This window comes from Peromyscus californicus, unplaced genomic scaffold (assembly GCF_007827085.1).
Source record: "Peromyscus californicus insignis strain IS unplaced genomic scaffold, ASM782708v3 Scaffold_21__1_contigs__length_65335640, whole genome shotgun sequence".
Classification (NCBI taxonomy): Eukaryota; Metazoa; Chordata; class Mammalia; order Rodentia; family Cricetidae; genus Peromyscus; species Peromyscus californicus.
The window spans coordinates 18,778,834-18,805,065 of NW_026294514.1; the positions used below are offsets into that span (position 1 = coordinate 18,778,834).

Below are 26,232 nucleotides of genomic sequence, written 5' to 3' on the forward strand. Positions count from 1 at the left end.
GATCTGCCTGCCTTTGCCTCCCAAGTGCTGGGATTAATTATTATGCATTTTTGAAGCCCATAATTTCAAACTAAAACATGTGTGAGTTGAAATCAAGTGTTGTTGATGGTTCTCACTTTTACTCCACATGCAAGAGCATATCTTACAGTGACTCAGCTGGGAGCTCTTGTCTCAGGTAGTTTTTGTATCTTTGTCTGTCCAGCTACTCTGCCATGCCAAGACTTTTTTGGTAGTGTACTTCTACAGGGATTCTAGTGAAAAGCAGGGAAGGCTTGGGACCAGCTCAACATCAGTTTGAGTTTCGTTGCTATTACCAGTTAAGGTACACAGCACTGCTCAAGTAATTTAATGTTACCAGCCTCGTCCACAGGGAGCATAGTCCTTAGAAATGTCTGGATTTGACTGTTGTTAGAAACTGGACATTAGAAGGTGTTTGACAAATAGAAACTGTACCATGCTTCAGTCTAAGACATAATGTTCAGCTGCAGGTCAGAGCCCCATGTGTCCTGTTCAGATTGTCCACTGTTTATCATTACTTAGAGGTGGTGTGTCACTTCCTTGGTCAAGGCTCTGATTGTTCAGTACTTGCTATGTGTGGCCCTCTGTTTCCTGCTGTATGTGAAGGATTCTCTCATTTATCACAGGTCATCTTACCAGTGTCCTAGCATGTTCTGTGATACCCCCATGGTGCATCACATTCGACGCTTTGTTCATGGCCAAGGCTGTGTGCAGATAATCCTGAAGGAGTTGGATTCTCCAGTGCCTGGATATCAGCATACAATTCTCACATATTCCTGGTGCAGAATCTGCAAACAAGTATGTGCTGCTAGTGGAATATTTCATGTGACACTCCCATTTGTATAGTGCTTTGGGGGATATATAAGTAATAGTATTTTGAACTTCATTATTTGTCATTACGATCTTATTTATATCCCTTCTTGTGCTGTATGTTTAACCTAATAGTTTATTAAACTGCACTTAAAGAATGTATGTCATGCCGGGCGGTGGTGGCGCACGCCTTTAATCCCAGCACTCGGGAGGCAGAGCCAGGCGGATCTCTGTGAGTTCGAGGCCAGCCTGGTCTCCAAAGCGAGTTCCAGGAAAGGCGCAAAGCTACACAGAGAAACCCTGTCTCGAAAAACCAAAAAAAAAAAAAAAAAAAAAAAGAATGTATGTCATTAGCCAGGTGGTAGTTGCGCACACCTTTAATCCCAGCACTTTGGGGACAGAGGCAGGTGGATCTTTGAGTTCGAGGCCAGCCTGGTCCACAGAGCTAGTTCCAGGGTAACCAGGGCTATACTGAGAACCCTGTCTTAGAAAAACAAAAAACAAACAAACAAACCCCCCCAAAACAAAAACAATCAGAAAAAGAATATATGTCATTAAATAATGATATATGTATGCCTTTTCCAGTAAATATATTTTGATAATTTTCAGTTGTTTGTTAATTCTGCATATACTTAATTCCATCTGTGTTCTAGATACTGTTGCACCTTAGGAATAGAAAGAGAATAAGGCATGACTTGTAGAGAAAGAGACAGACTTACAAAGCAGTAACTACAGTGTATTAGGCTATTTCCCTAGCCAATCTGAGCCTATATTAACAACTCTTCTAAAAAATGTAGATGAGGCTTTGTTGACAATGGCCTATACTGGCTTTATGCATAATCTTAGAAAATGACTTGGATGTGTATTTAATTTCTTTGAACTATCTTTTCAAACTCTGGGGGAATTATTTGATGTCAGTATTGTGATTTTTTTTTTTTTTTGCTTGTTTTTTATTAAATGGATTCAATCCATTTTGGAGAAGCGGCATAGGTTTAGATTTAAGGTTTATTTTTAATTTTATGTGTGTATGTGTGTGCACAACTTGATGTATGTGTACTGTGTGTGCAAGTACCTGACTAGGCTAAATGAGAGCTTCAGATCCCCTAGAAGTGGACTTACAGATGGTTGTTAGCCACCTGATGTTCTAATGTGGGAGTTGAACCTGGATCCTCTCCAAGAGCTGCAAGTGTTCTCTCCAGCCCCAGTTGTAATTTGTGTGTGTGTGTGTGTGTGTGTGTGTGTGTGTGTGTGTGTGTGTGTGTGTATGTTTGTTGTTTTAATTTACTTTTATTTTATATGCATGTGTGTTCATCTGCATGCATGTTTGTGTATTATATATGTGCATAGTTCCCAAGAAGATCGGAAACTGTAGTTACAATGGTTGTGAGACACTGTGTGGGATAAAACCTGGATCCTCTGGAAGAGCAGCCAGTCCTCTTAACTGCTGAGCCATCTCTTCAGGCCCTATACCATTTTAAATATATACTATTCATTGACATTGTAGCAAATATATATCCAAATTGCCTTCATTATTAGCTTGATGTATTTTGGAGTGCGCTTAGAAAACATTTATGAGAACTGTAGGTAAATTAGTAGTGTGTCTGTTAGTATAGCACTTGAGAATGGTGACATTAGTTTCCTTTATGAGCTGGAGCCTACTGGCCTGCAGTGATTGGTAGTAATGATCAAGGCTTCCATACTTTCTTGCATATGTTAGTGGAGATCAAGCTATACATGCTCGACAAGTGCTTTACCATTAAGCTAGGTCCCAGCCTCATTCTCAAATCCATAGACCTTTAGGTCCTGGTCTAAAATGCGGGTAGATTCGTGGTTCTTAACCTTCTTAATGCTGCAACCGTCTAATACAGTTCCTTATGTTGTGATGACCTCCATCCATAAAATTACTTTTGTTGCTACTTCATAACAGTTTGCTACTGTTATAAATTGTAATATAACTGTCTGTATTTTCCGGTGGTTTTAGACAACCCTTGTAAAAGAGTTGTTTGACCCCCAAAGAGGTTGCAGTCCATGGGTTGAGAACTACTGCTGTAGATTGACTGTTGAATTAAGTCAATAACTAAATTTTGGTCTGATTTCCATGCCTTGGTTTATGCATCTAAGTTTTTGTTGTTGTGGTGGTTGTTTTTTTGTTGTTGTTGTTTTTGTTTTATGGGGTTATGCTAGAAAGGAAAAGAACTTCTAGTATAGGAAAAATTTAATGTTAAATTTTGTAAGCCACAGTAATAGAAAAAGTAGGCAAAGAGCATGACAAAGCAATTTAATACAAATAGCCAGTAAATATGCAAATAAATTTTATTCATTAACTTAGTTGAAGCATAAATGAAGCAAAATATAAATGAAATAAGTAAAATGCCTTCTAAAAAAAGAAATGACATTTCAAAGATGAATAATTTGTAGGATTGGTAGGAAAGTGAGGTAATTGGTATTCTCAGTACTGTTGTTCAAAGTGTGTAAATGAATGCATCTGATTTGGAAAGAAGTTTGGCAAAAAGACCATTGCCCTTTGATCCGTCATTGCCCACCTTTACTGATTTATTCTAAAGGAATAATTATGTCTGTTTCTGAGTGTGTTTATAAGGATGTTCAGCAGAGCATCATACAAATAAGGAAGACCTATCTATCTCAAATGTCTGTCAGTGGGGCTAGTTAAGTATGTGGCCATACTCCATGGCCATTGAGGGATTATTAGAGCTATCCTCTCTCACTCTCCCAGCTCAAATCTATTTTGAATATTTTGTTCTTTTCCCAGCTCCTCCCCCCCCTCGCTCATTTAGAATATGTTGTTTGTCTTGGAAAATAGAAAATACATGTTTCAAAAATGAGATTTTCAGTATGTAATTTATTATTATTATTAATTATATAATAATAATATATTTTTTCTGAACAGGTAACACCAGTTGTTGCTCTTTCAAATGAATCCTGGTCTATGTCATTTGCAAAGTACCTTGAACTTCGGTTTTATGGGCACCAGTACACACGCAGAGCCAATGCTGAGCCGTGTGGTCACTCTATCCACCATGATTATCACCAGTATTTCTCTTATAACCAGATGGTGGCATCTTTCAGGTGAGAAGGCAGAGGGATCTTTACATTAACACATTCCTTATAGATGGAACAGTTCCACTATTGGATTGAATTTGGCCTTGTCTCTAACCCTGCAAATGGAAAGGGCTGTACTCTAAGAGCTTTTAGTGTTAGTTACCCTTTATCCTAAGAACTAGGTAATGTTGTTATCCTATTATAAGCAAGGATAATAATCTTGTATATTTTACCCATAGAGCTGACAAATGGTAGGAATCAGTTTAAACACTGCTTGATATTCTGTTTTCTGATTCACTCTTGACCATTGTTTTGGCATCTGAAAGTCTGAGAATTTTTACCAAGATATTACTTACCATGAAAATTCTAAGACACTTCTGACCAAGCTAAAATTCTAGCAAAGCTAAAGTTCACGGAATAAACCGTTGTAGTATCAAATGTGAGAATGCCCTTAGGCTCTGCCGTCAGAACTTACTAAGACCTTGAACGCTTGGCCACCCTCAGCACTGCCACTGTGGCTGAGCCTCTTTTGTTTTAGCAGGAGGTTATTGCAGTGGTTCTGGGCAGATTCCCTCAGCCTTGCTTCTGTGGCCTGCTCCCAGCTCAGGTCAGCTTCAAAAGTGACCCTATTAAAGGAAAATCAGCTGATCAGGGCTTTGCTCTAACATTGCAAATGGTGTGCTTGGCCCACTAGAAGGCAGGACCCACTGGTTGCCCAGAGCAAGTGTTCTCCGCTCCTGCTGCTCCCCGTTGCTCTGCTGAGGCCTCACTGGCTCAGGGCTGTCCTCTCTGTGTCATGTAGGTGCCTGCCTGGGAGCCTTGTCCTTGCCCTTCCTTCTCAGCTTGTGTTCCTCAGACACTCCCCTGTGTTTCCTTACTTCCCGTAGCTCTCTAGTCACGTTTGACCTGCCAAGTACTCCCTCCTTCATTCTTAGTTGATTATTTTTTTCTGTAGTGCTCTGAGAAAAATATCCTACATATTTACATTTTGTTTTTTACCACATCTCATTATTCTAGAGTTAAGAGGGCAAGAATTTTGGTGCTATTTTCTTGGCACTTGTAACAGCATCTCGGACACAGTATATTCATGAAATATTTATTAATTAGAATTTATTTCCTTTTTAAAGTAAGGGCTTTGAATCATAAACACAGGGTATAGGTTGGGTGTAGCATTTACTAGTCACTGCCTTGGGTAGAAAGGAAGTGAAGACTCATGAGGAACCCTAAGAGCTGGAAGGTGATAAACCTTGAGTAAGTAAGTCTCTTCAGATCTACAGAGAAAGTTTCTGTTAAAGTCATTGCTGGTTTTAGAGCAGATGGCCTAGCAGAGGGAATAAATAATGATGTTATAGTGCAAGGATAGAACAAAATCCTCTCAATATTGGGGAAGAGATTTCTGGTGGTTGAAAGTTATTATTATTATTTTTTTGTCTTTATGAAACTTGGTTTTATAGAAAACTTTATTTTTCTCTTATGCTCATTAGAATTTAATTGATCATGTGAGTATGATCATGTATGTGCTCTATATAAATTACTAAAATATGTTTTATTGTCTCCTGTTACTGTTTTTTGCCTCAGTTATTCTCCTATTCGGCTTCTTGAGGTGTGTGTTCCACTACCAAAAATATTCATTAAGCGTCACGCCCCGTTGAAAGTGTCCCTTCTCCAGGACCTCAAGGACTTTTTTCAGAAGTAGGTGCAGTATCTTTGGTCATCCATGTGTGCTTACTGTTGTGTTTAGTTACCAGGTTTACTCATTTAACTGTCTTTTGAAATATGAGTAACTTTGCTTTTCTAATTATATGTAGTGTGTGCTCACTGTGAGAAGGAAAAGTTCAAATAATACAGGAAAATATCTCCAAAACATAACTAACAACTTAAAATTCTGAAGTAAATTCTTTGAGGCCTTGTTTTGCTTTGCAAATTTCCATGTGATTTTTGATAAGATATCTCGTTTTAGCTATAGTTTTATATAAAATACCTTCTCCCCTCATTTCTATGAGGTGGTTTGATTTCAGGGCCGCTAAGGTGATACTCTCCCCATTTTTAGAGTTTCACAGGTATACCTAGCTGTTGATGAAAGACTTGCATCCTTGAAAATGGATACATTTAGCAAAACAAGAGAAGAAAAAATGGAAGATATCTTTGCACAAAAAGAGGTAATTTGTTTCTGTTATAGAAACTCCGAAGTTGCTGACTCCCTAGAAATCCCTTTGTCTCTGTGGTGTCTCAGCTTACTGAACTTGGACCTGCTGCCTTCCAGATGGAGGAGGGTGAGTTCAAGAACTGGACTGAGAAGATGCAAGCCAGGCTCCTGTCCTCCTCAGTGGATACCCCTCAGCAACTGCAGTCCATCTTTGAGTCTCTCATTGCCAAGAAGCAGAGTCTCTGTGAAGTGCTGCAAGCGTGGAACAGCAGGTATGGCTGTGGCGGGTTTCCTGACACTGCTGCCAAGTTTGTTCTGCCGTGCTGTTTCAGACTGTGTTTCCTGGCTCTGGCCTTCCCGCTTCGCTAAATTCCCAGTCACAGTAGTTTAAATCTCACGATCTTTATTAATTATAGATGTTCATTTCCATAGTTATAAAGACTTTTGTGGCTTTTGTTCTCTTCATCCTTTACATAGTTTGTAGACTTTACATAGTTTGTTAAGATAAAATAAACAAACAAACAAAAAACTAAAGAGGAAACAGCCCTGTTTGCTGTTTCAAATGTGTGTGTTGCTGAGTGAGACTAAATTGGATCATTGTGCCATGAAACATCATTGGCTATCATAAGAATTTAGTAATGACTACATACAGCTTTACAGTCTATTACAAGAAAAAAAGTGTATAAGTATAATTTAAGGTACTGGAAACAAAACCATGTCCTTTTTGCCTATGACTGTAGGTTGCAGGACCTTTTCCAGCAGGAAAAAGGTAGAAAGAGGCCTTCGGTTCCTCCCAGTCCTGGGAGACTGAGACAAGGAGAGGAAAGCAAGGTAATCAAGTAGAGCACTGTCTTTACTGTCTCACTGATAAAGCTACGGTTAGCTCCATTTCTAACACGAGGAGAGGGAGTTTAATGCATAACGTTTTCAGGGGAAAGGATCTGGGTTACTTTTATATTCTAACCCCAATTAAAATCATGTGTTAGGATTAATTTGTTTGAAGTATTTGTCAAAAGGCTACTGCCCCAATACATCATTGAGAATATTACAGAGGACACCTGTAGGTTCCCAGAGTGTATAACAGAGTTCTCATTTTTCATTTTCCTTCCTTTCAAAAAAATATATTTGTTTACTTTTACTTTATGTGCCTGAGTATTTTGCCTGCATGTATGTATATCACCTCATGTGTGCCTAGAGCCCACAGAGCAAGAAGAGGGCATCAGATCCCCTGGAATTGGAGTTATAGATGGTTGTGAGCTACCATGTGGGTGCTGCTAACCAAACAGCAGCAGGTGCCCTTAACTGCTGAGCCTTCTCTCAAGCCCCACTTTTCTTACTGGGTAGTTTTGGGTGTTTGATCTCTGTGCTTGAAGGAGAAGCTCTTCTTAAGGTGTCTGCCCTGGATGACTCCATTCCCAACTGATTGCTTTCTTTTGTGAAAACAAAGTACCACAAACTTAGTGTTCAAAAATGTGGACTTACTATTTTATAGTAGCATGTATGATTGGGTTCTTTATTCAGAATGCCACAGAGCTAAAATCAAGGGCTTGGCCAGAGTTTCTCTTATTTTTGAGGATCAGCATCTTCTCCCAAGCTCCTTCAGGTTGTTGACAGGACTCAGTTCCTATAGTGACTGACCGACCTTCTGTTGGTGGCTGTTGATGCTTGCATTCTCTGCCCTGCAGTCTGCTCCATCTTCAAAGCCTTCAACACTGGTCCAATTCCACTTGTGCTTCAGATCACTTCCTTTATCTCTGACTTACAGCTTTAAGATTTATGTACTTAATGGACTTAAATCTGGATTTCTCTTCATTTTGTGATCAACTGACTTGGCACCATTATATTTGCAAAATCCCTTCACAGCAGTACTCAGATTTTTGTGTGTTGGAGTAATTGGAATAAGGGTGTATACACCAGTGGCTGAACATTTTTTGGGCCCTTTAGAATTCTGCCTGTCATGTTGCTCAGATATCACATGAAACGATGCTAGTGTAATGGCCTTGTTTCCTGACATCACAGGGTCTTAGGGTCGGGGGTCCTTTTTCATATCATGCAGACTGTTGTAGAGGAGTGTTGTCATGGAATGATGGATCCACGTGATTTAAATCATTTTAGAAAATAGAACGGCTATTTCTTTTTACCTGTTAAACACCTGTTTAGGAATTGTATTTCCTCTTAATATTTAGATAAGAATAATGGCTGGAGATATGGCTCAGTAGCTGGAGATATGGCTCAGTGGTTAAGAGCACTGACTGCTCTTCTAGAGGACCCAAGTTCAATTCCCAGCACCCACATGGCAGCTCACAGCTGTCTGTAACTCTGGTTCAAGAGGATCTGATATCCTCACACCGACATATATGAAGGCAAAAACACCAATGCACATAAAAATCTTAAAGATCGATGGTACACGCCTTTAATCCCAGCACTTGGGAGTCAGAGACAGGCGAATCTCAGTGAGTTCGAGGCCAGCCTGGTCTACAAAGTGAGTTCCAGGACAGCCGGAACTGTTATTCAGAGAAACCCTTTCTTGAAAAACAAAATAAAACAAACAAACAACAATAAAAAAAAATCTTAAAAAGAGAGAAAGAAAGAAATTCACTACCACTCAGGAGGTGATCAGCTTTTGGAAAATTGGAAATTGACTTGAAATTCTGTTGTACTGCCTTTTGATAAATAGTTTTGAGTACTTATTTTTGTTTAGATGTTTTTCTAGGTTGTATGGCATTCACTTGTGAACAAAGGCAATAGTTACTATCTCGTGAATTATTTGCCTGATTAAAAAGAGACTGATAGAAAACACATGAACCCATAAGGATTGAGTTGTAGAAAATCCTAAGGAAAATAGAGTTTGGTGATGGAGTAGTTAATAGTGGTAGGTTATTTTATGTAAATTACACAGAAAGATCTCTCTGATATGGTAGTCATAACTGATATATGAAATGACTTTTAACTAAATTCCCCGTGGGGCTTATAGTCCTACTAAATGTTGTCCATGGGTAATAGGACATAAGATGGATAGTAAGAAATGAGTAGGCTTACTAGAGAAACCTAAGCATTCCTAGATGTGTCCATGCCAAGGTATGAGCTACTATTTAGAGCAATATTCTCAAAGTAATGGGTCCATGCCTGCAGGTTTTCCCTTTATAAACCACAAATTTGTGTAAAGCCGGGACTGACGTTGTAACAATACATCTCAGTATAGTAAATATAGAATCTAGCTGTCTTCTTATTAGTCATACATCTAAGATATTTCCAAAAATGTAAAGCAGTGATACTCTTCATTAGTGTTTTTTTTTTTAATTTTGGAAAATAGCTTTATTCTTCAATGAGTTTTTATATTTATATTTATATATAATAGTGTTATTTCTTTCTTTCTTTCCTTTTTTTTTTTTTTTTTGTTTGTCGAGACAGGGTTTCTCTGTGTAGTATTTGGTGCCTGTCCTGGAACTTGCTGTATAGTCCAGGCTGGCCCCGAACTCACAGAGATCTGCCTGGCTCTGCCTCCTGAGTGCAGGGATTAAAGGCGTGCAACACTGCCAGCCCACTGTCATAGTGTTATTTCTAAGTGAACCAATAAATGCACATTTAGGAATATATTCAGGCTTAATTAATTAAAATGGCAAGAGCTAATTAAATTCTCAAGAGGTAATATTTTAGTGGAAGCACATCATGAGTTCAAAATTTTCAATATTTACTGGGCTCGACTACTTTTAAAGTGTAATTTTTTTTTTAAAGCACCCTTAAGAGTAGCATATTTTTTTCTCTTTAGATTAGTGCAATGGACACATCTCCGAGGAATATTTCTCCAGGACTTCACAATGGAGAAAAAGGTTGGTTTTCAGTGTAGTGACCTCTTGCTCTTGCATTTAAAGAGATTTTACTCTGTAAGTTGCTTTTAACTGATGATGTGAGCATTATTTTCTAATACACATGTCCATAGTCATTTTCCTCTTTCTTATAGAACATTTATAATTCTTACTGGTCTGAGTGTCATATAGTGTGTTATATACATAAATTAGGTTGTAGAAAAATGTATGCTGCGATGTAGTGAGGGCTGCCAGTAGAAGAAAAAGAATAAAATCTGACATTGAGTTTCTCTTATGCTTACGTTGCTCAGCCTCCTTATTCTAGTACAAGGATTTCTCTTAGCATGGTTACCCTATATTTTATGTCCTTAAATTGTTTTCTAAAGTTTTCTTTCTTCAGTGACTTAGTGTCATCTTGCACTGTAGGGAAATTTACATAGGCTGTCTGTTGAATAGAACTTACTGTTTTTTACCTTTTTCTATAATAATTATAAGTGTTTTTTTTTCTCTCTCAGAATAAGCATGTAATTTTCCCCACAGCGTTCTAATTCTATTCTCTGTTAAGCAAGTAATATGTAAGTAGATAATGTAGCATAAAGGAAAGGCTATTGTATCAGGTAGAGGTCAGAATTCATTGATATAGTTTTGTCACCAAGATTTGATTGTGGTCAAATCATGTGATCTTTCTGGATTTTTATGTCAATTTTTATGACATGAATTACATGACCTAGATAATTTTTGAAAAGGTAAAATTCCATGTTTTAAGAAGTAGAAATATGATTTGGCATTTAAAAAGTATTATTAAGTTGAGTATTAGGTGAAATGGACTTCTTATTTTAAATAACTCATTGAAGATTCTGTGTTTCTTTAGAGGATCGCTTCTTGACAACCCTGTCCAGCCAGAGCTCCACAAGCTCTACCCATCTCCAGTTGCCCACTCCTCCTGAGGCCCTGGCCGAGCAGTCAATGGGAGGGCCCTCTGACCTTGATACAGCCAGTGGCTCTGAAGGTAAGGTTCGGGCCACTTTTTACCTACTTCATTGAATCTAAGACTGAGATGATTTCTTGCTTTTATGTGTCTCTGAAAGAGAAAAACAAGGCTAATTCTTTGATATAAAGCTTTCCTATCCTTTAGAATTTTTTTATTTTGTGTATGTTTAAAGTTCTTTTTTAAGGTGCTGGAGAGATGGCTCAGTGATTAAGAGTACCTGCTGCTCTTCCAGAGGACCCCGGGTTCAATTCCCAGCACCCACATGGCAGCTCACAACTGTTTGTAATTCCAATTCCAGGGAATTTGACACCCTCTTCTGACACCTCCTTGGACACCAGTCAAACGTATGGTGCACATATACACATGCAGACAAAACACTCATGCACATAAAAAATAATAATTTCATTATTTATTATTATTTTTAAAATAAAAATTATTATTAAAATAATACTTATTTTAAAGTAACTTTTTTTTTTCTTTTTTTTTTTCCGGTTTTTTGAGACAGGGTTTCTCTGTGTAGCTTTGCACCTTTCCTGGAACTCACTTGGTAGTCCAGGCTGGCCTCGAACTCACAGAGATCCACCTGGCTCTGCCTCCCGAGTGCTGGGATTAAAGGCGTGCGCCACCACCGCCCGGCTTAAAGTACCTTTTTAAATATAGCCTTTCATCATGTCCTTCCTTTCATTAGCTGCACTTCTTGACATGCATCCCTTTGTGCCACTTTGTGTTTTTAAATGTCCTAGTAAAACAATATTACTCATGGTTATCTACCTTTGGGGGCGTCTTTCTTGAGGTGTATAAATACTGCTATGAAAGGTGAAGGAAATTTTTGCCATTTTTTTCAACAAATATTTACATTATAACAAAACTCATGCCTTGCACCTCTCTTTTCTTGTTTTTTGTTAAGCACTATTTGCTTAACTTTAAACTTTGGCTCACCTTTACCGTTGGTACTAAGCTCAGGTGTAATAGCCAGAGTGCATATTCATGAGTTGGAGTAACAGCACTGTGACAGCTCATGCGTGGTCATACAGTAGTTCTCTTATGGATCCTGTGGCAGTAAGAGACCACTGATAACAGGATGATCTCAGTTTCAAATGTAAGGAACCAAACACGTCTCTTGGAGTCAATGCTGAGTACATTTCACTGTTGCCACTTCATTTTCTAAGAGCTGCTTTCTTAAGCTAGAAAATGAAAACCATAGTTTATATCTGTGATGCTCAGTATGTCTGTCTATATTCTCAAGAGAAAAAGAAGTAAAACAGACACTTCTACTTTTTATTTTTCCTGAATGTTAATGTATAAGTAGAATATTTTTCATCCTAGATGTATTTGATGGGCATTTGCTGGGATCCACAGACAGCCAGGTGAAGGAAAAGTCAACCATGAAAGCCATCTTTGCTAATTTGCTTCCAGGAAACAGCTATAATCCCATTCCATTTCCTTTGTAAGTATTTCAAAACCAACTGGCTCTCTCTGCTTATTCCCTATGTATTTAGATAAGTTTATCTGCAAATGTGTTTCTTAATTCTAAATTTTACATCATCCTAGTAAAAGAGATGGCTTTTGGCATGTAATTTTCATAATGTTTTATCATTATATAGTAGACAATGGAAGAAGAAACATTAACTAATGTTGCTTAGTGTGTAAAGGCACTAGTTATAAAAATGGACACACAGCATATATACATTTATGTAAAGATATACTGCTACATCTATTGCTCTTCTTAAGAATTTATTTTAAATTTTCGCTTATGTATGTATGTGTGCAGTATGTGAGGTGGTGTGTGTGTGTGTGTGTGTGTATGTGTGTGTGTGTGTGTGTGTGTGTGTGTATGCATATGCATGTATATGCAAGTAAATACCTGTGTGTGTATACAGGGTCTTTCACTGAACCCAGCGCTAGCTGATTGCCAGCCACCTCCAGTGATCCTCTTGTCTTTGTCCCTTAGCAGTAGAGGTCACAGGCATGTGTGGTCATATCTGGCTTTTTATATGGGTGCTAGGGATTTGAGCCATCTCAGACTACTTTCATTTATCTTTAAAAGACATATTGCTGGGTATATATGAATACATTGTTGCCCCTATGATTCATTTTAACAGGATACTGGTAAGGAACAAAATGAACATGTATGTTTTCTTTCCTTTCTTTCTTTTTTTTAAATGCTGTACTCACTCAGACTGGAAAGGAATGCATGATGGCTGTAAAAGCTTGTTTTTCTACTGGTTGATCTGTATGGCCATCAAATGCCACCTTTGATATGATGGTACACGTTCATTCAAAATATGAGCATTTACTTAGGCTTTTATTCAGTAGTAACTGAATTTTTATTTGGTGCCTGTTCTCTTGCCCCCAGGTGGAGAGCATTGCTCTTAGGAGCTCATGGTCTTGGGGAAGAGACAAGTAGAGAGGCTCAGACAGTGTAGGATTCATCACATGATCGTCTTGTACAAAAGGCTAATTTTGTTGTCACCTTGAGGCCTGAATGTCTGTTTCTTCAGTGCCGTTTGGAACAATGGCCTATGCCTCTTAGAGCCTTTGAGTTCTCCCCTCTTTCTCCATCAGGACGTCAAGTTCTCTTCTGAAGACAGTTTTACTGGATGCCCCTTCTGTGTCCTAGTACTAACCAAACGAGGCCTCCGTGTGTCAGGATTCTTGATTTCATGTAGGCTGCTGTAATGCATTGCCGTATCTTGGTGTGCTTACAAACAATACAAATGTATTTCTTACAGTTCTGGAGGCTAGGGGATCAAACTTGTGTTACAGGGTAGATTCTGATGAGGGTTCTTGTCCAGGCCTCCCTCTCATGGTGGAGAGAGCTCACTTGTCCCTCTTGGCAAGGACACTAAGCACGTGTATGGTGTCTTCACTCCTGATCTAAAGGCACTATCCCCTAATAGCACTACACTGGGGCTAGAATTTCAACCTAGGATTTGGGGAACAGGAGCTAAACATTCCTCATAACAATTCTTCTCTTACTGCACTTACCACAGAGAGTGGTTGTATGTGTTTGCAGAATTGTGTCTTTACCCTCCCCCCACTACAAACGTGCCTGCCCACCGTGTCCTCACCAGTGTATTGTTAATCATGCACACACACGGAAAATACTTACAGGGAAGTTTTTCTCACTGTTGTTTTCCTCTACGGTGGATAGTCTGTAAATGGCATCTAAGTAAAGTCAGTCCCTCCAACTAATGGTTCCCAGTGGAGATAGAGCAGAAGTTAGGGGAGCAGAACGTGGGTTGAAGTCGAGTTAACACTTGGTTTCCGTGTGGTAACAGTAGAGTGACTTTGTTACGTTGTTGGTGTGGAACTAAAAGCACTATTTCTACATAACTCTTAGGAGGCTTCTCTGAGGGGTAGAATAGAGCACTGTATTTATTTAGATTATTTATTGCATATTCTTTTTTAGACTAGTATGACCAAGATCTCGGCACTAGGTAAAGCTTTGGAGTAACTATTCCAGAACCCTATTTGAAACCTATTTATTTTTTATTTGATGTGTATGGGTGTTTTGCCTGCATGTACATCTGTGCATCTTGTGTGTGCCTGGTGCCTGGAGAGGCCAGAAGAGGGCGTTGGATTTCCTCTGGAAGACTGGAGGAACAGACAGTTGCAAAGCTGCCATGCTGGTCCTAGTGCTCTTAACTGCTGCGCCATCTCTCCAGCCCCAAACCTAGTTCTGACAGCTTTCCAGTTGGTTTATATACTTAGTCTTTGTATTTCTGTTGTTTAGTTGGTTCAGTTTCTCAGCATTTCCATGCATTTTGGCTTTCTTAATTATGTTTATATTTGCTCAATCTGTAGTTACCTTAAAATTGTCCTGAGATTTGATTGTACTATGTTAATTGATTTTATATTTGACTTGTAATTATATTCTACCTTATTGAGCAGTGATCCAGATAAACACTATTTAATGTATGAACATGAACGGGTGCCCATTGCTGTCTGTGAGAAAGAACCCAGCTCCATCATTGCTTTTGCACTCAGGTATTATAAGCTTTTCCTGTAGTTACAGCTCTGTGTTTTTAAGTCTTGTCTATTAATTACCCTATTTAGGGGCTCTTTCTAATAGAATAAAGAAAAATGATGAAATACAAACAAAAATACATGTTCTTTAGTCATGGTGGGGTTTTTGTATTTGAAAACCTTTACTCAAATAATGGGATATGGCATGGCTTTTAAGCAAATACTTAGTAACTAATGTGACTTGGCATGGTATTTACTAACCCTTGAATATTCTGACCATGCTGTCTAATTTATACCCCTGGTAACTCTTACTGTGGTTTAGATGTTAACATAACAGTGAAACATACCCATTTTCCAATATCTGAATATTATTTCCGTCCTACTCCACACACATACTGGCCGAAATTTTTCTGCCTAGAGAATGCTATTCCTGCTCCTTGTTCCAAAGACATGTTTGGATGTGTAACTTATGGAGTTACTGTTTATCTTAAAGAAGCATTGCACCTTTAAAATACTTATATCTAATATCTAAAAACCTCAGAATCTCATTCATAAAATTATATTGGCAGTGAGTGAATTTAATTTAAATAGCATCTGAGGTGCTTAACTAAAATTTTCCTTTTAAAGTATAAAAATAAAAAAAAATTCTTTTTATGTATTGATTACAAAGTGTCCCATTTATTGAAAAATATTTGGTTATAAACAAAATGTGGTATACAGATATTGGATATATCAGAGTAAACAGTATAGTTGTATGTGCGTCTACCTTCATGGAATTTAGAGTTTACTTTCAATAATGAGCATTTTTTCACTTTATACGAGTCTATATAATGATTTTTTCCTTTGTGCTTTAGCATTATGAAGATAATACTTGCTTCTTACCTTATTGATTAATCACAGTCTATCACTAGATATCAAAGGCACAAAAATATAACCATTCTTCATAGTATTAGGAAGCAAGTATTCTGAGTTCATTTTTTAATCTTTTAGAACAGTAATGCATACCAGGCTACTAATCCAAGAATCAGGTTTTTAAACTTTTGGAATGTTGTTTATGAAAAAAAGTGTAGCTCCTTTAGATGGAAAGTCACTTCACATTCTGTTACTCTCTGTTGTACTAAGTCTGAGTGTTTCTTCTTTTAACTTCTGTTCATTTGATCCAGATAGTTGTAGCTAGGCCTTTTTGGGGAGGTGTGTGGGGATTGCTGATGGCCATTGACCCCAGGGCCTTTAGAGCAAGAGCTCCCTCACTGTGCTACATCCTAGCCCTTAACAATGCTTTGGATCATTGTTAAGATTAGTGGATAGAGTTGATGAGTTGGTGAGTTAATTCTTTGTGAAGACATTAATCTTCTTCATAAAGCTTGATCACTTTTGTTATTCCTAGTGTATTTGTTTAATTATGGACACTTACCATGATTATGCTTTTATAATGCAAAACTTATTTGAAAACTTATGATTTATTGTTAAAGAAGAGCTTAATGTTTAACATTTTTTAACCTATTTCTGCCCCAAGTTGTAAAGAATACCGAAATGCCTTAGAGGAATTGTCCAAAGCAACTCTGTGGAACAGTGCTGAAGAAGGGCTTCCAACAAATAGGTGACTAATGATCGAGTACAATCTTTTTAAATGGAGCTGTGTCATCATTTTCTATATCCTTGGACTTTGGTTCTATGACAGCAGATATTAGCATAGACTCTTCTAGGATTTACATAATTCATTTCAGCTAACATTGGAGCAACAGAATTCAAGTCTTGTAAAGACCTTACATAGCCCTTAGGATGTAGTTTCTGACATTTGCTGTGATGTGTCACTGTGTGCTACAGATTAAAATTTGCAATTGTTTTAATGATAGAAAGAAGCAGCTGTTTTATTTAAAAACAAAACAAAACCAGTAACCTGTAAAGTTAGTTGTGCTACTGCTTGGCTTTATAATTTTAAGTGTTTGTAAAGTTTCCATAGTACTAAAGAACCTAATATTTAGAAAATAAATACTCAAATCAATCCACTTAGCATGTTCTGTGTTTTAGATTGAGATTGGCATAGGCTTATCCTTACTGAAATAAATTCTCCTGTTTTACTGACTTAATAAAATTTAGTTTGAATTATCTTTGTGACTAAAGTAAGAAAAATGAAATGTATGTTTTTCTGTAATTGATTTGTAGTCCTAACAGTGTTTGGGAAAATTTTATAAAAGTCTATTGTTTTGCACATTTCTATATACTTTTCTAGTTCTAGTATTTTATTTTTTTTAAACCTAGTAGATATTTCAAGAGTTTTTGTAACCTGTGTTTATCAAAATTATAAATCAGATTTCTGGTATTGTGGGTGGTGTTAGATAAGAAATATATTAATTTAGGAATTAGGATACTTGCTTTTTTCTAGCTGAATATCTTCAAATATTTTTTTCTTTGTTTTCATGGTAGTGCTTTAGATAACAGACCGAAGAGTAGCAGCCCAATTAGATTACCTGAAATCAGTGGAGGACAGACGAACCGTACAGTAGACGGAGAACCTCAACCAAGTAAGATTTAAGTTTTTATTATATTATATTATATTATTTATTATTATTATTATTATTATTATTATTATTATTATTATTATTATTATTATTATTATTATTATTATTGTATGTGTGCTAGCATGAGTGTGGAAACCAGAGGAGAGTCAGTCTGATCCTTCCACTATGTGAGTCTCAGCAATCTTACTCAGGTTCTCAGGCCATTACCACTGAGCCATTTCACCAGCCGCAAATGCAGACATTTCTATAATTGTTCTATATATGATCTGTGGAAGAAAACAAAATTGATAAGAAATGCCATCTAGTAAGAATTGGTCTTTGAGAAATAAACATTTTTAAAAATATCCTCTTTTATAGATGTTTTGCAGCTTCTTTGAGTCTTACTTGAAATGCAGATTCAATTTACTGAATTTAAAAGTTGTAGAAGCCCTTTATGCAGAAGGATCTGTCTTTCTTAAGCTTTCAGCTTAAAATATACAACCTACAAATTAATAGCAACGTTTTTAAATTTTATGTTACTATTGGCATACTGACAACTTTTTTGGTATTGTCTCCTTTAAACTTAACCATACTCCCATAAGAATTATCTGGTACATCCATATTTTTAGGAAGGAAACTGTGGTTTAAACTAATTCACTTGCTCAGGGCTAGATGGAAGTAGAGCTGGGACTTGGCTGTGGCTCGTGTTCAGTGTCTGCTGATGCTTTGGGTTGGTAGAACTGGAAAACTCAACTGACTGTGAAGGCTTAACAAATGACTGACATTCCTGGAAGCAGACAGCTGCTGATGTTGATCTGCTCAGTGTTATTTTGGCAATAGAGGAATTTTTTATTTTTCTCGTTTTCTTTCTTTCTTTTTTTTTTTTTTTCCTGGAGCTGAGGACCGAACCCAGAGCTTTGTGCTTGCTAGGCAAGCACTCTACCGCTGAGCTAAATCCCCAATTCTCGTTTTCTTTAAGGACACGATATTCTAAATTTGTGTTGAGGCAGAGAGAAGAGTGGTGTAGGGCATATCTGTTCTCTTTATTACAAGTGTGTCTGTGCCCTTCAGTCTTACTCTTCAGGACCCAGTCTTAGTTCCAGCCACCTCTGACTCTACAAAAGACTGAAGAAGTAAGAGCAGCAGTGTGTTTATACAAGTCATCGTCCATTTTTGGCTCTCTATACGTGGCTATCCTCACAAAAATTGCTGTTCTCTTAGCAAAGACATGCACCAGTGGATATTAAGAACTTTTATGTAGCACGATTCCTAATTGGTCTTATAATAAAAACCTGGAGACAGCTATCAGGGTAAATGCTGAAAGATCAGAGGAAACAAGCCACAGCCACTTCTCACCTCACCAGCTCCTCAGCTGAAAGAGGAAGATCCTGTCTCCATAGATCCTCAGAATGAAAGCCCCTGAGTCTTGTCTCCACCTGCCTTATTCCTTTCTCTGCTCAGCCATATCATGTCCTGTCTCAACCTTCCTAGTGCTGGGACTAAAGGCATGTGACTCCCAATACTGGGTTAAAGATGTGAGCCATCACTGCCTGGCTCTGTTTCTCTTTTAGACTGGATTAATCCAGTGTGTAATTCAGTATAATCCAGGGTGGCCTTGAACTCACAGAGATCCATCTGCCTCTGCCTCCTGAGTGCTAGGATTAAAGGTATATGCCACCACTGCCTAACCTCTATGGCTAACTCTGTGGCTGGCTCTGCCTTCTGATCTTCAGACAAGCTTTATTTGTTAGAGCATATACAAAATATCATCACACTTTTATGATTCATGCTCTATGGATTTTGTAAGTGATAGATTATTAGAATTATACATATTAATATGATGAATGAAACTCAAAGCTATAAACAAAAAAGCAAGAGTATACTTTTTAAAAAATTTATCTATGTTAGTATTTTTACGATTTTATTTTTCGGGGCTGGAGGAATGGCTCTGTGGTTGAGAGCACTGATTGTTCTTCCAGAGGATGCTCTTCCAGTGGACCTGGGTTCAGTTCTCAGCCCCCACATGGCAGCTCAAAACTGTCTGTCATTCCCCTTCGAGGGAACCTGATAAAACACCAATGCAGATAAAATAAAATAAAATAAAAATATTTTATTTCTGTCTTTTTTTTTTCTTTCTTTCTTGTACATGTCTGTGTATCTGTATGCGGTGTGTGTCTCCTTGGAGGACAGAAGAGGTTGTCAGATCTCTGGAGCTGGAGTTAGTTATAGGCAGCTTATAGCTGCCCGACATGGGTGCTGAGGACCAAACACAGGCCTACTGGAAGAACCATGTGTGCTGTTAAGTGCTGAGTCATCCCTCCAGCATCTGCTTTCTTTTCAATTGTGTGTGTGTGTGTGTGTCTGTGTGTGTGTGTGTGTGTGTGTGTGTGTGTGTGTCTGTGTAGCAGTGTGTGCATTTGAGTAGAGGTGGCCACTGAGTCAGAAGAAGGGGTCAGATCTGTCGCTGTAGCTGTCTGATGTGGATGTTGGGGACAGACCTGAGGTCCTCCGCTAGAGCAGTAGGAGGCTCTTAGCTGCTTTGCTGTCTTTCTAGTCCCCTGTGGTATATGGTACCTTTTTTTTTCCTCTTTGAGAGATGCTGTGAACAAAATGTTAAAAATCAGAGTACAGGGACTGGGCAGCTGGCCCAGGGGTTGAGTGCTGGCTGATCTTCCAGAGAACCTGGGTTTGATTTCCAGCACCTACATAATGGTTAATGACCTTCTGTTGATCCAGTTCCAGGAGATTCTGGCTTCTGCAGGCATTCATGCACTTGGTTGGGGAAATGCCCATATGCACAAAACACAAATAAATAAATCTTAAAACAATATAGAACACAAAAGATACAAAAGTTTACCTTTAACTCTGAATTCTTTTAGCTTATGAAATTGTTTTATGTTAAGTTTTTTAACTCTACTGCAATATTTTAAGAATGCTGTGGTAGTTCATTCTACTGCTTAAAATATGACTGCTTTTAAAAGTTTTGCACAGCTTTCTGGAGAATTTTGCACATTTGACCTTCAGCTAGCTGGAAGTTTGTCTTGTATCTGATGAGGGTGCTCACTGACTTACAAACAGCAGCAGCATGTGGAATTAAAATCTGTAAATGAGAGTATCTGCATAACGCAGACCATTAGCTTCATACAGTGATTACTGCCAACCAAAGGTTGGAAACTTATTTTCCAGCTTTAGTGATCTGCACCTAAATTAATATGTTACCTTTTATTTTTAAGCTAAAAAAGCTTCAGGAATGTTGTCCTTCTTCAGAGGAACGTCAGGGAAGAGCCCTGATCTCTCTTCTCAGAAGAGGGAGACCTTACGTGGGGCCGACAGTGCTTACTACCAGGTCGGGCAGACCGGGAAAGAGGGGACCGAGGGCCAAGGCCTGGAACCTCAAGGTATGTTAAGTGGACCACATGTGCTTATTTTAAGCTTTAATTTACTTTCTTCAGTTTTGTATGTTTTTTAATAGCTTTAAGTAAACAATTCTTTGCTGAAGCCAGGGCATTCTTTCTATTTTAACTCTTTAGTGTAATAGACCAGAAACAGCGTGATACTTAAAGAGTCCATCTGGCTTCAGATGTCTGCAATGTTATTTCTTATGTATTAGAACCAGAAAGTCTTAGTGTCCATACCTATAAAGAAGCAAAAGCAAAGTCTTTTAAGGGCACAATGGCAATACACATGTAAACATAATTCATAGTGTGTACTCAGCTTTTCATTACCCTATTACCCCCTCCAGTTGTTTGCTTTCTTTCCCAGTCCCTGTTAGATTGTGGCTATTTGTGTGCACCTTCATTTTGATAGTTAAAAACTCTCTTAACTAATTATGTTTGGATATGGCAAATTTGATGGACTCAGCTACCTGCTTAAAAGTAACATTTTACTGGAACAGGGGCACATGCATCTGCTTCCTGTTGTCTCATTGCTTCACATTTAATTGGGAGTTGAATAGTTGTAACTTAGTGAAATATTTACTGTTTGGATCTTTAGAGAAACTGTCTGGTGACTTGTAAGTTCCTTAATACAGGGATTCTTCTCTGGTTTGAAAAGTCCTACTCCTAACCCAGAAACTGCTAGTAGTTGATTCCTGCTGGGGAAGGAAAGTCAGTTCTTGCTAATGGAGTGTCACTGGGTTTCTCAGCCACACTGCAGGGCAGGCCCCATGCCCAGGAGCAATTGACCAGAACAAAGCAGAATACAGACTCTGTTTTGTTTTGTTTTTGTATATGTGCATGTTTTGTTTTAGTACTTTTTGCCTTACTAGATTTTTGTTTTGACTTTCAGTTTTTGTTTTTTGTCTTTTTTTTTTCTTTTTGAAAAAGAGGGGAAGAACATGAGAGCATGAAGTTGGGTGGGAAGGGAAAAGTGGAGAATCTTGGAGGAATTGGGAGGGGGAAGACTATGATCAACATATATTGTATATAAAAAAAGAAAAACAATCAGAACTACAGATTGGCTTCGTGGTATATAGCTATAATCCTAGCACCCAGGAGGCTAAGGCAAGAGAATTATGAGTTCATGGCCAGTTTTGGTCATCCTACTTCAAAACTAAGCAAAACAAAAAAATAGCAACTAATAAAATTTTTTTACTGTTTAATCGTCTATAAAAAATCTGTTTAATATTCCGTATGTTACTGTTGAACTGTAGATGTCTATAATGTGTTCCTTGGAAGGCTATATGATACCTAACAAATGGTTTTGAAATGTGAAACTTAGGGGATGGTTTGTTCTTCTAGAGATTAGGATATGTTCCTTATCTATAGTGAACCCAATGGAGCTGGCCAGAAAGATGAGTCAAATGCCCAAAGGAAAAAAAAAAAAAACTCCACTAGGACTTTAATATATTGAAGGAGCATTTTTTTATAGATGCACCTAGAGAAAATGTATCATAAGCATAGATAGAAAAGCCATGGGAATTCTCTTCTTACTGTATTGCTGTCATAGAAGTCACTTACATGTAAGAAAAGTGATCTGACCTGAAATTATTGAAATCCCAGAAAAGAGCATCCATTTTTATTGTAGTCATTTACACAATTTGTCTGTCTAATGCGTGCTTTATAGTGATTTGATTAGGATATTTGTATTATTAATTTGCTAACTTTAGTTGCTATATTGGGAAAAAGGACAAAATGAACTAACTAATGCTTTGCTTTGACTAATGATATTAAACCTTTTAGATGAGGTAGATGGAGGAGATACTCAGAAGAAACAACTCACAAATCCTCATGTGGAACTTCGTAAGTATGCAATAACATTTTCTCTAAGTTACATAAGATGTGTAACTTTATTTTAGATAAAAGTGCTGTTTTTTTTTTTAAATGAGTGTTAGGTATTGGCATGAGTTTTATTTAACCTATAATTCAATTTATAAAATCTGTACTATTTATTTTCTGATTTAGTTAAATTATAATTTATTTATAAATTATTCTTTAATTTTAAAAATTTAAATATTTCCTTACTGTGTAATTGAGAGGCACAGAGCTTGACAAACATGAAGGTGTTTATTTGGGGCTGGGGATGATATGCTCGCCCAGCGTGTTTTTGGCCCTGACTTCAATCCTCAGTGCCAGATGGCCATATGCTCATAACAGATGATATTTAAAATTGCTTTAGAACTACAGTGAAGAAAACACAGTAGCCAGTGCAAAAGTAGAGCAGAGTCTTATATTTGAGTTATTTGAAGATAAGTAAGAGAGGTCAGATGGTGTTCCCCGATACTGTGAAAGGTCACCGTAGCACAATTGTGATTGACCACATTTTTACTTTATCATGAAAGATTCCATCATGGAGAAGCCTAAATTGTTGCGTTTGGTACTTGGAGAGGGAAGAGATTTTGTGTTTATATACCATTTCCCCCTCCCTCTTCCCCCTTTGCAACTTCTCGTTGTAGAATTTTCAGATGCAAATGCCAAGTTTTACTGTCGGCTGTACTACGCGGGAGAGTTCCATAAGATGCGTGAAGTGGTTCTGGGCAGCAGTGAAGAAGATTTCATCCGCTCTCTCTCCCACTCGTCACCCTGGCAGGCCCGGGGAGGCAAGTCAGGAGCTGCTTTCTATGCCACAGAAGGTAATTCTTTTTACTCACTGGTGCAGAACGCTTGCTGTTCTTTCCCTTGAGACGTTCATGGAGCACTTGACATGGGCACTATGTTTAGCTGTTGGCAAACAAAGTGCTCTAGTTTCTTTCTGCTCCTGAGAAGAGTAATAAAATCTTACTCATTTATTTTTCCATTTATTTATTTATTTGGTTTTTTGAGACAGGGTTTCTCTGTGTAGCTTTGGAGCTATCCTGGAACTCACTCTGTAGACCAGGTTGGCCTTGATTTCACAGAGATCCGCCTGCCTCTGCCTCCCGAGTGCTGGGATTAAAGGTGTGGACCACCACGCCTGGCTTTTTATTTTTTTTTCCTTTTATTATTTGACAAATTTTTAAAATTCATTTTACATACCAATCACAGATCGTCCTCTTATCCCTCCTCCTGCTCCCCCCCCCCATCCCCTCCTCCAGAAGAATAAGGGCTCCCATGGGGAGTCAGCAGAGCCTGGCACATTCAGTTGAGGCAGGATCAAGCCCCTCTCTGCTGCATCAAGAATGAGCAAGGCATCTCACCATAGGGAATGGGCTCCAGAAAGCCAGCTCATTCACCAGGGATAGATCCTGATCCCACTGTCAGGGGCCTCTCAAATAGACCCAGCTACACAACTGTCTCCCATATGCAGAGGGCCTAGTCTGGTCCCATGTAGACTCCTCGGCTGTTGGTCTGAAGTTCGTGAGTTCATATGAGCTTTGTTCAAATAAAATAAAATAAAATCTTTAAAGACTATATAGGCTCAGACATGGGTCAAATGCTTACTGAACTCTTTCTAGTTCTGAGTTTTCCAAATGTATATAGAAATTATATTAGTTACTTTCATATCTCTATGATCAAAATACCTGACAGAAACAGCTTAATAGATTTATTTCGGCTCATGTTTCAGCTTCTGAGTGGTTGGCAGTTGGGAGCATGTGGTGGCCCATAGCCATTCACATCATCACAGACAGGAAGCAGAAAGTGAGGCTGGAGTGGAGTGAAACTAATCTTTCTCCACATACCTCCTAGGACCCACTTCCTAAATGTGTCACACCTCCCATAGTAGTGTCACCAGACTGAACAAGCTTGAAAACACGGGCCTGAAGGGGAGCGTTTCAAATTCAAACCATAGCAGCACAACTGTCGGAAACTCAATTGGGTGCTGCAGAACTGAGGATAGAAAAGTAACAGGAGAAATGTTTGCCCGGAATATACAAAGTGCTTTCCTACACAGGCTTACCTAATAGCATAATACCCACTGAACATGAAATCATTTAAGAAAGTGTACATTTGTGGCTTGATAAAAACTTGAATAACTTGCAAGAGTTAGTGAAGTAGCAGTGGAGTTAATAACATTTTCTTTCGGAGCTCTGAAAAGTAAATGAATGAATTTGTGCTATGAATTTAGATTTGAGAAATAGGTGTTCTTGTCCAGATAATGCTTAGGTCTCCTAACATTTTAATTACTTGAGAATTGCTTTCTGATCAAAATTTTCATGGTGGTTAAAAAAAAATGCGTCAAAACAGAAAATAAACAGTTGATTTGGGTTCTCTGGAATGATTTGACTTTCTTTTTATAGCAGACAATGTGTATTATGATGAATAAATGTGGAATTTCTTCCTTGTAGATGATAGATTCATTTTGAAGCAAATGCCTCGTCTGGAAGTCCAGTCGTTCCTTGACTTTGCACCACACTACTTCAATTATATCACAAATGCTGTTCAGCAGAAGGTAGAGATCCTAAGTCTTGGTTTGTAGTCACAGGTCATTGGGCTTTTTATATCCTCAGCTGGTCCCGATAGACGCTTTCTCTTTGGTAAGATACCTGGGATCTCTTATTCTATTGTGATGTGAAGGAATGCAGAGTTTTTAGATATTTTTCCTACCTCTGCCATTGATGAACCATGTTGCCTTAAGCAATTAGCTTTTGATTGGTGTATATGTACCTACATACATATATAAGTTAGTGTAAAATATTGAGACTATTAGGTGTCCATTTAATAACATTTTTGTTGAGACAAAAATAACAATTATGTTGAAGTGAGGAAGTGCTTCCCTTAGCTAGCAAGGAAACCAGGGGCTCATGTTTGCCCACTTGTCATTGAGCAGTGATTGTGAATGTTTTATGAAGGAATTGCAGAGGGCTTTTTTGGTTGTTGTTGTCAAGTAATAATTGATTGCAGATTATTAGGGGGAACTAATGTCCATATGATGCTGAAGTTTTTTAATTTCAACAGCTGTGATGGGCTATGTATGCTGTTGTACAATTTAAGGATCTACCTACGTTTGTTACTGGCATATGTTATACTCAACTGCAACTCTGACATTGAAGAATTTCAAGTATCTATTCCTGGTATAGCAGTAGAAAGTCATCCTTGGTGATGGACGAATTAGATATTCTATGACTTAGACGTAATCTTATTTTGATCTCTTTTTTATTAGAGGCCCACTGCTTTGGCCAAAATTCTTGGAGTTTACAGAATTGGTTATAAGAACTCTCAAAACAACACTGAGAAGAAGTTAGATCTCCTTGTCATGGAAAATCTTTTCTATGGGAGAAAAATGGCACAGGTGAGGACACTGGACTGTGTGAAGCTTTCCACTATGACAACCCTTTGTACTTTGGTTCTTGAATATAGAAAGTCTGAGTAATATGTTAGTCAATAGTGCACATTTAACTTATTTTTTGAAGAAAGAAAAATTGGTGTGTAACTTATCCTAAAATTTAATATATCTGATATTTTAGAATTAAGTAGCTGGTGGACTAAGAAAGCGAATGTTCTCTCACCTCTTAACTTTAAAATCAAATTAGCTGAGTCCTAGAGAGGTTGAGCACCTGTCAGTCGCTTGACTGCT

The 26,232-nt window shown here is 37.9% G+C and overlaps 1 protein-coding gene across 3 annotated transcripts in view; it reads left to right on the top strand.

The window, feature by feature from the left end:
• Pikfyve (phosphoinositide kinase, FYVE-type zinc finger containing) overlaps positions 1 to 26,232 on the top strand; it is a 94,252-nt gene that overhangs the window by 62,621 nt on the left and 5,399 nt on the right. For all 3 annotated transcript variants that reach the window (XM_052749699.1, XM_052749701.1, XM_052749700.1), the window contains 17 exons: positions 645 to 816; positions 3,737 to 3,915; positions 5,467 to 5,580; positions 5,939 to 6,047; positions 6,152 to 6,306; positions 6,775 to 6,865; positions 9,804 to 9,864; positions 10,712 to 10,849; positions 12,158 to 12,278; positions 14,726 to 14,821; positions 16,317 to 16,400; positions 17,228 to 17,325; positions 20,535 to 20,699; positions 22,482 to 22,541; positions 23,195 to 23,371; positions 25,004 to 25,107; positions 25,819 to 25,947. In XM_052749699.1, coding sequence (XP_052605659.1) covers positions 645 to 816; positions 3,737 to 3,915; positions 5,467 to 5,580; positions 5,939 to 6,047; positions 6,152 to 6,306; positions 6,775 to 6,865; positions 9,804 to 9,864; positions 10,712 to 10,849; positions 12,158 to 12,278; positions 14,726 to 14,821; positions 16,317 to 16,400; positions 17,228 to 17,325; positions 20,535 to 20,699; positions 22,482 to 22,541; positions 23,195 to 23,371; positions 25,004 to 25,107; positions 25,819 to 25,947 — 2,053 coding nt within the window. The remainder of the gene's footprint in view (positions 1 to 644; positions 817 to 3,736; positions 3,916 to 5,466; positions 5,581 to 5,938; positions 6,048 to 6,151; positions 6,307 to 6,774; positions 6,866 to 9,803; positions 9,865 to 10,711; positions 10,850 to 12,157; positions 12,279 to 14,725; positions 14,822 to 16,316; positions 16,401 to 17,227; positions 17,326 to 20,534; positions 20,700 to 22,481; positions 22,542 to 23,194; positions 23,372 to 25,003; positions 25,108 to 25,818; positions 25,948 to 26,232) is intronic.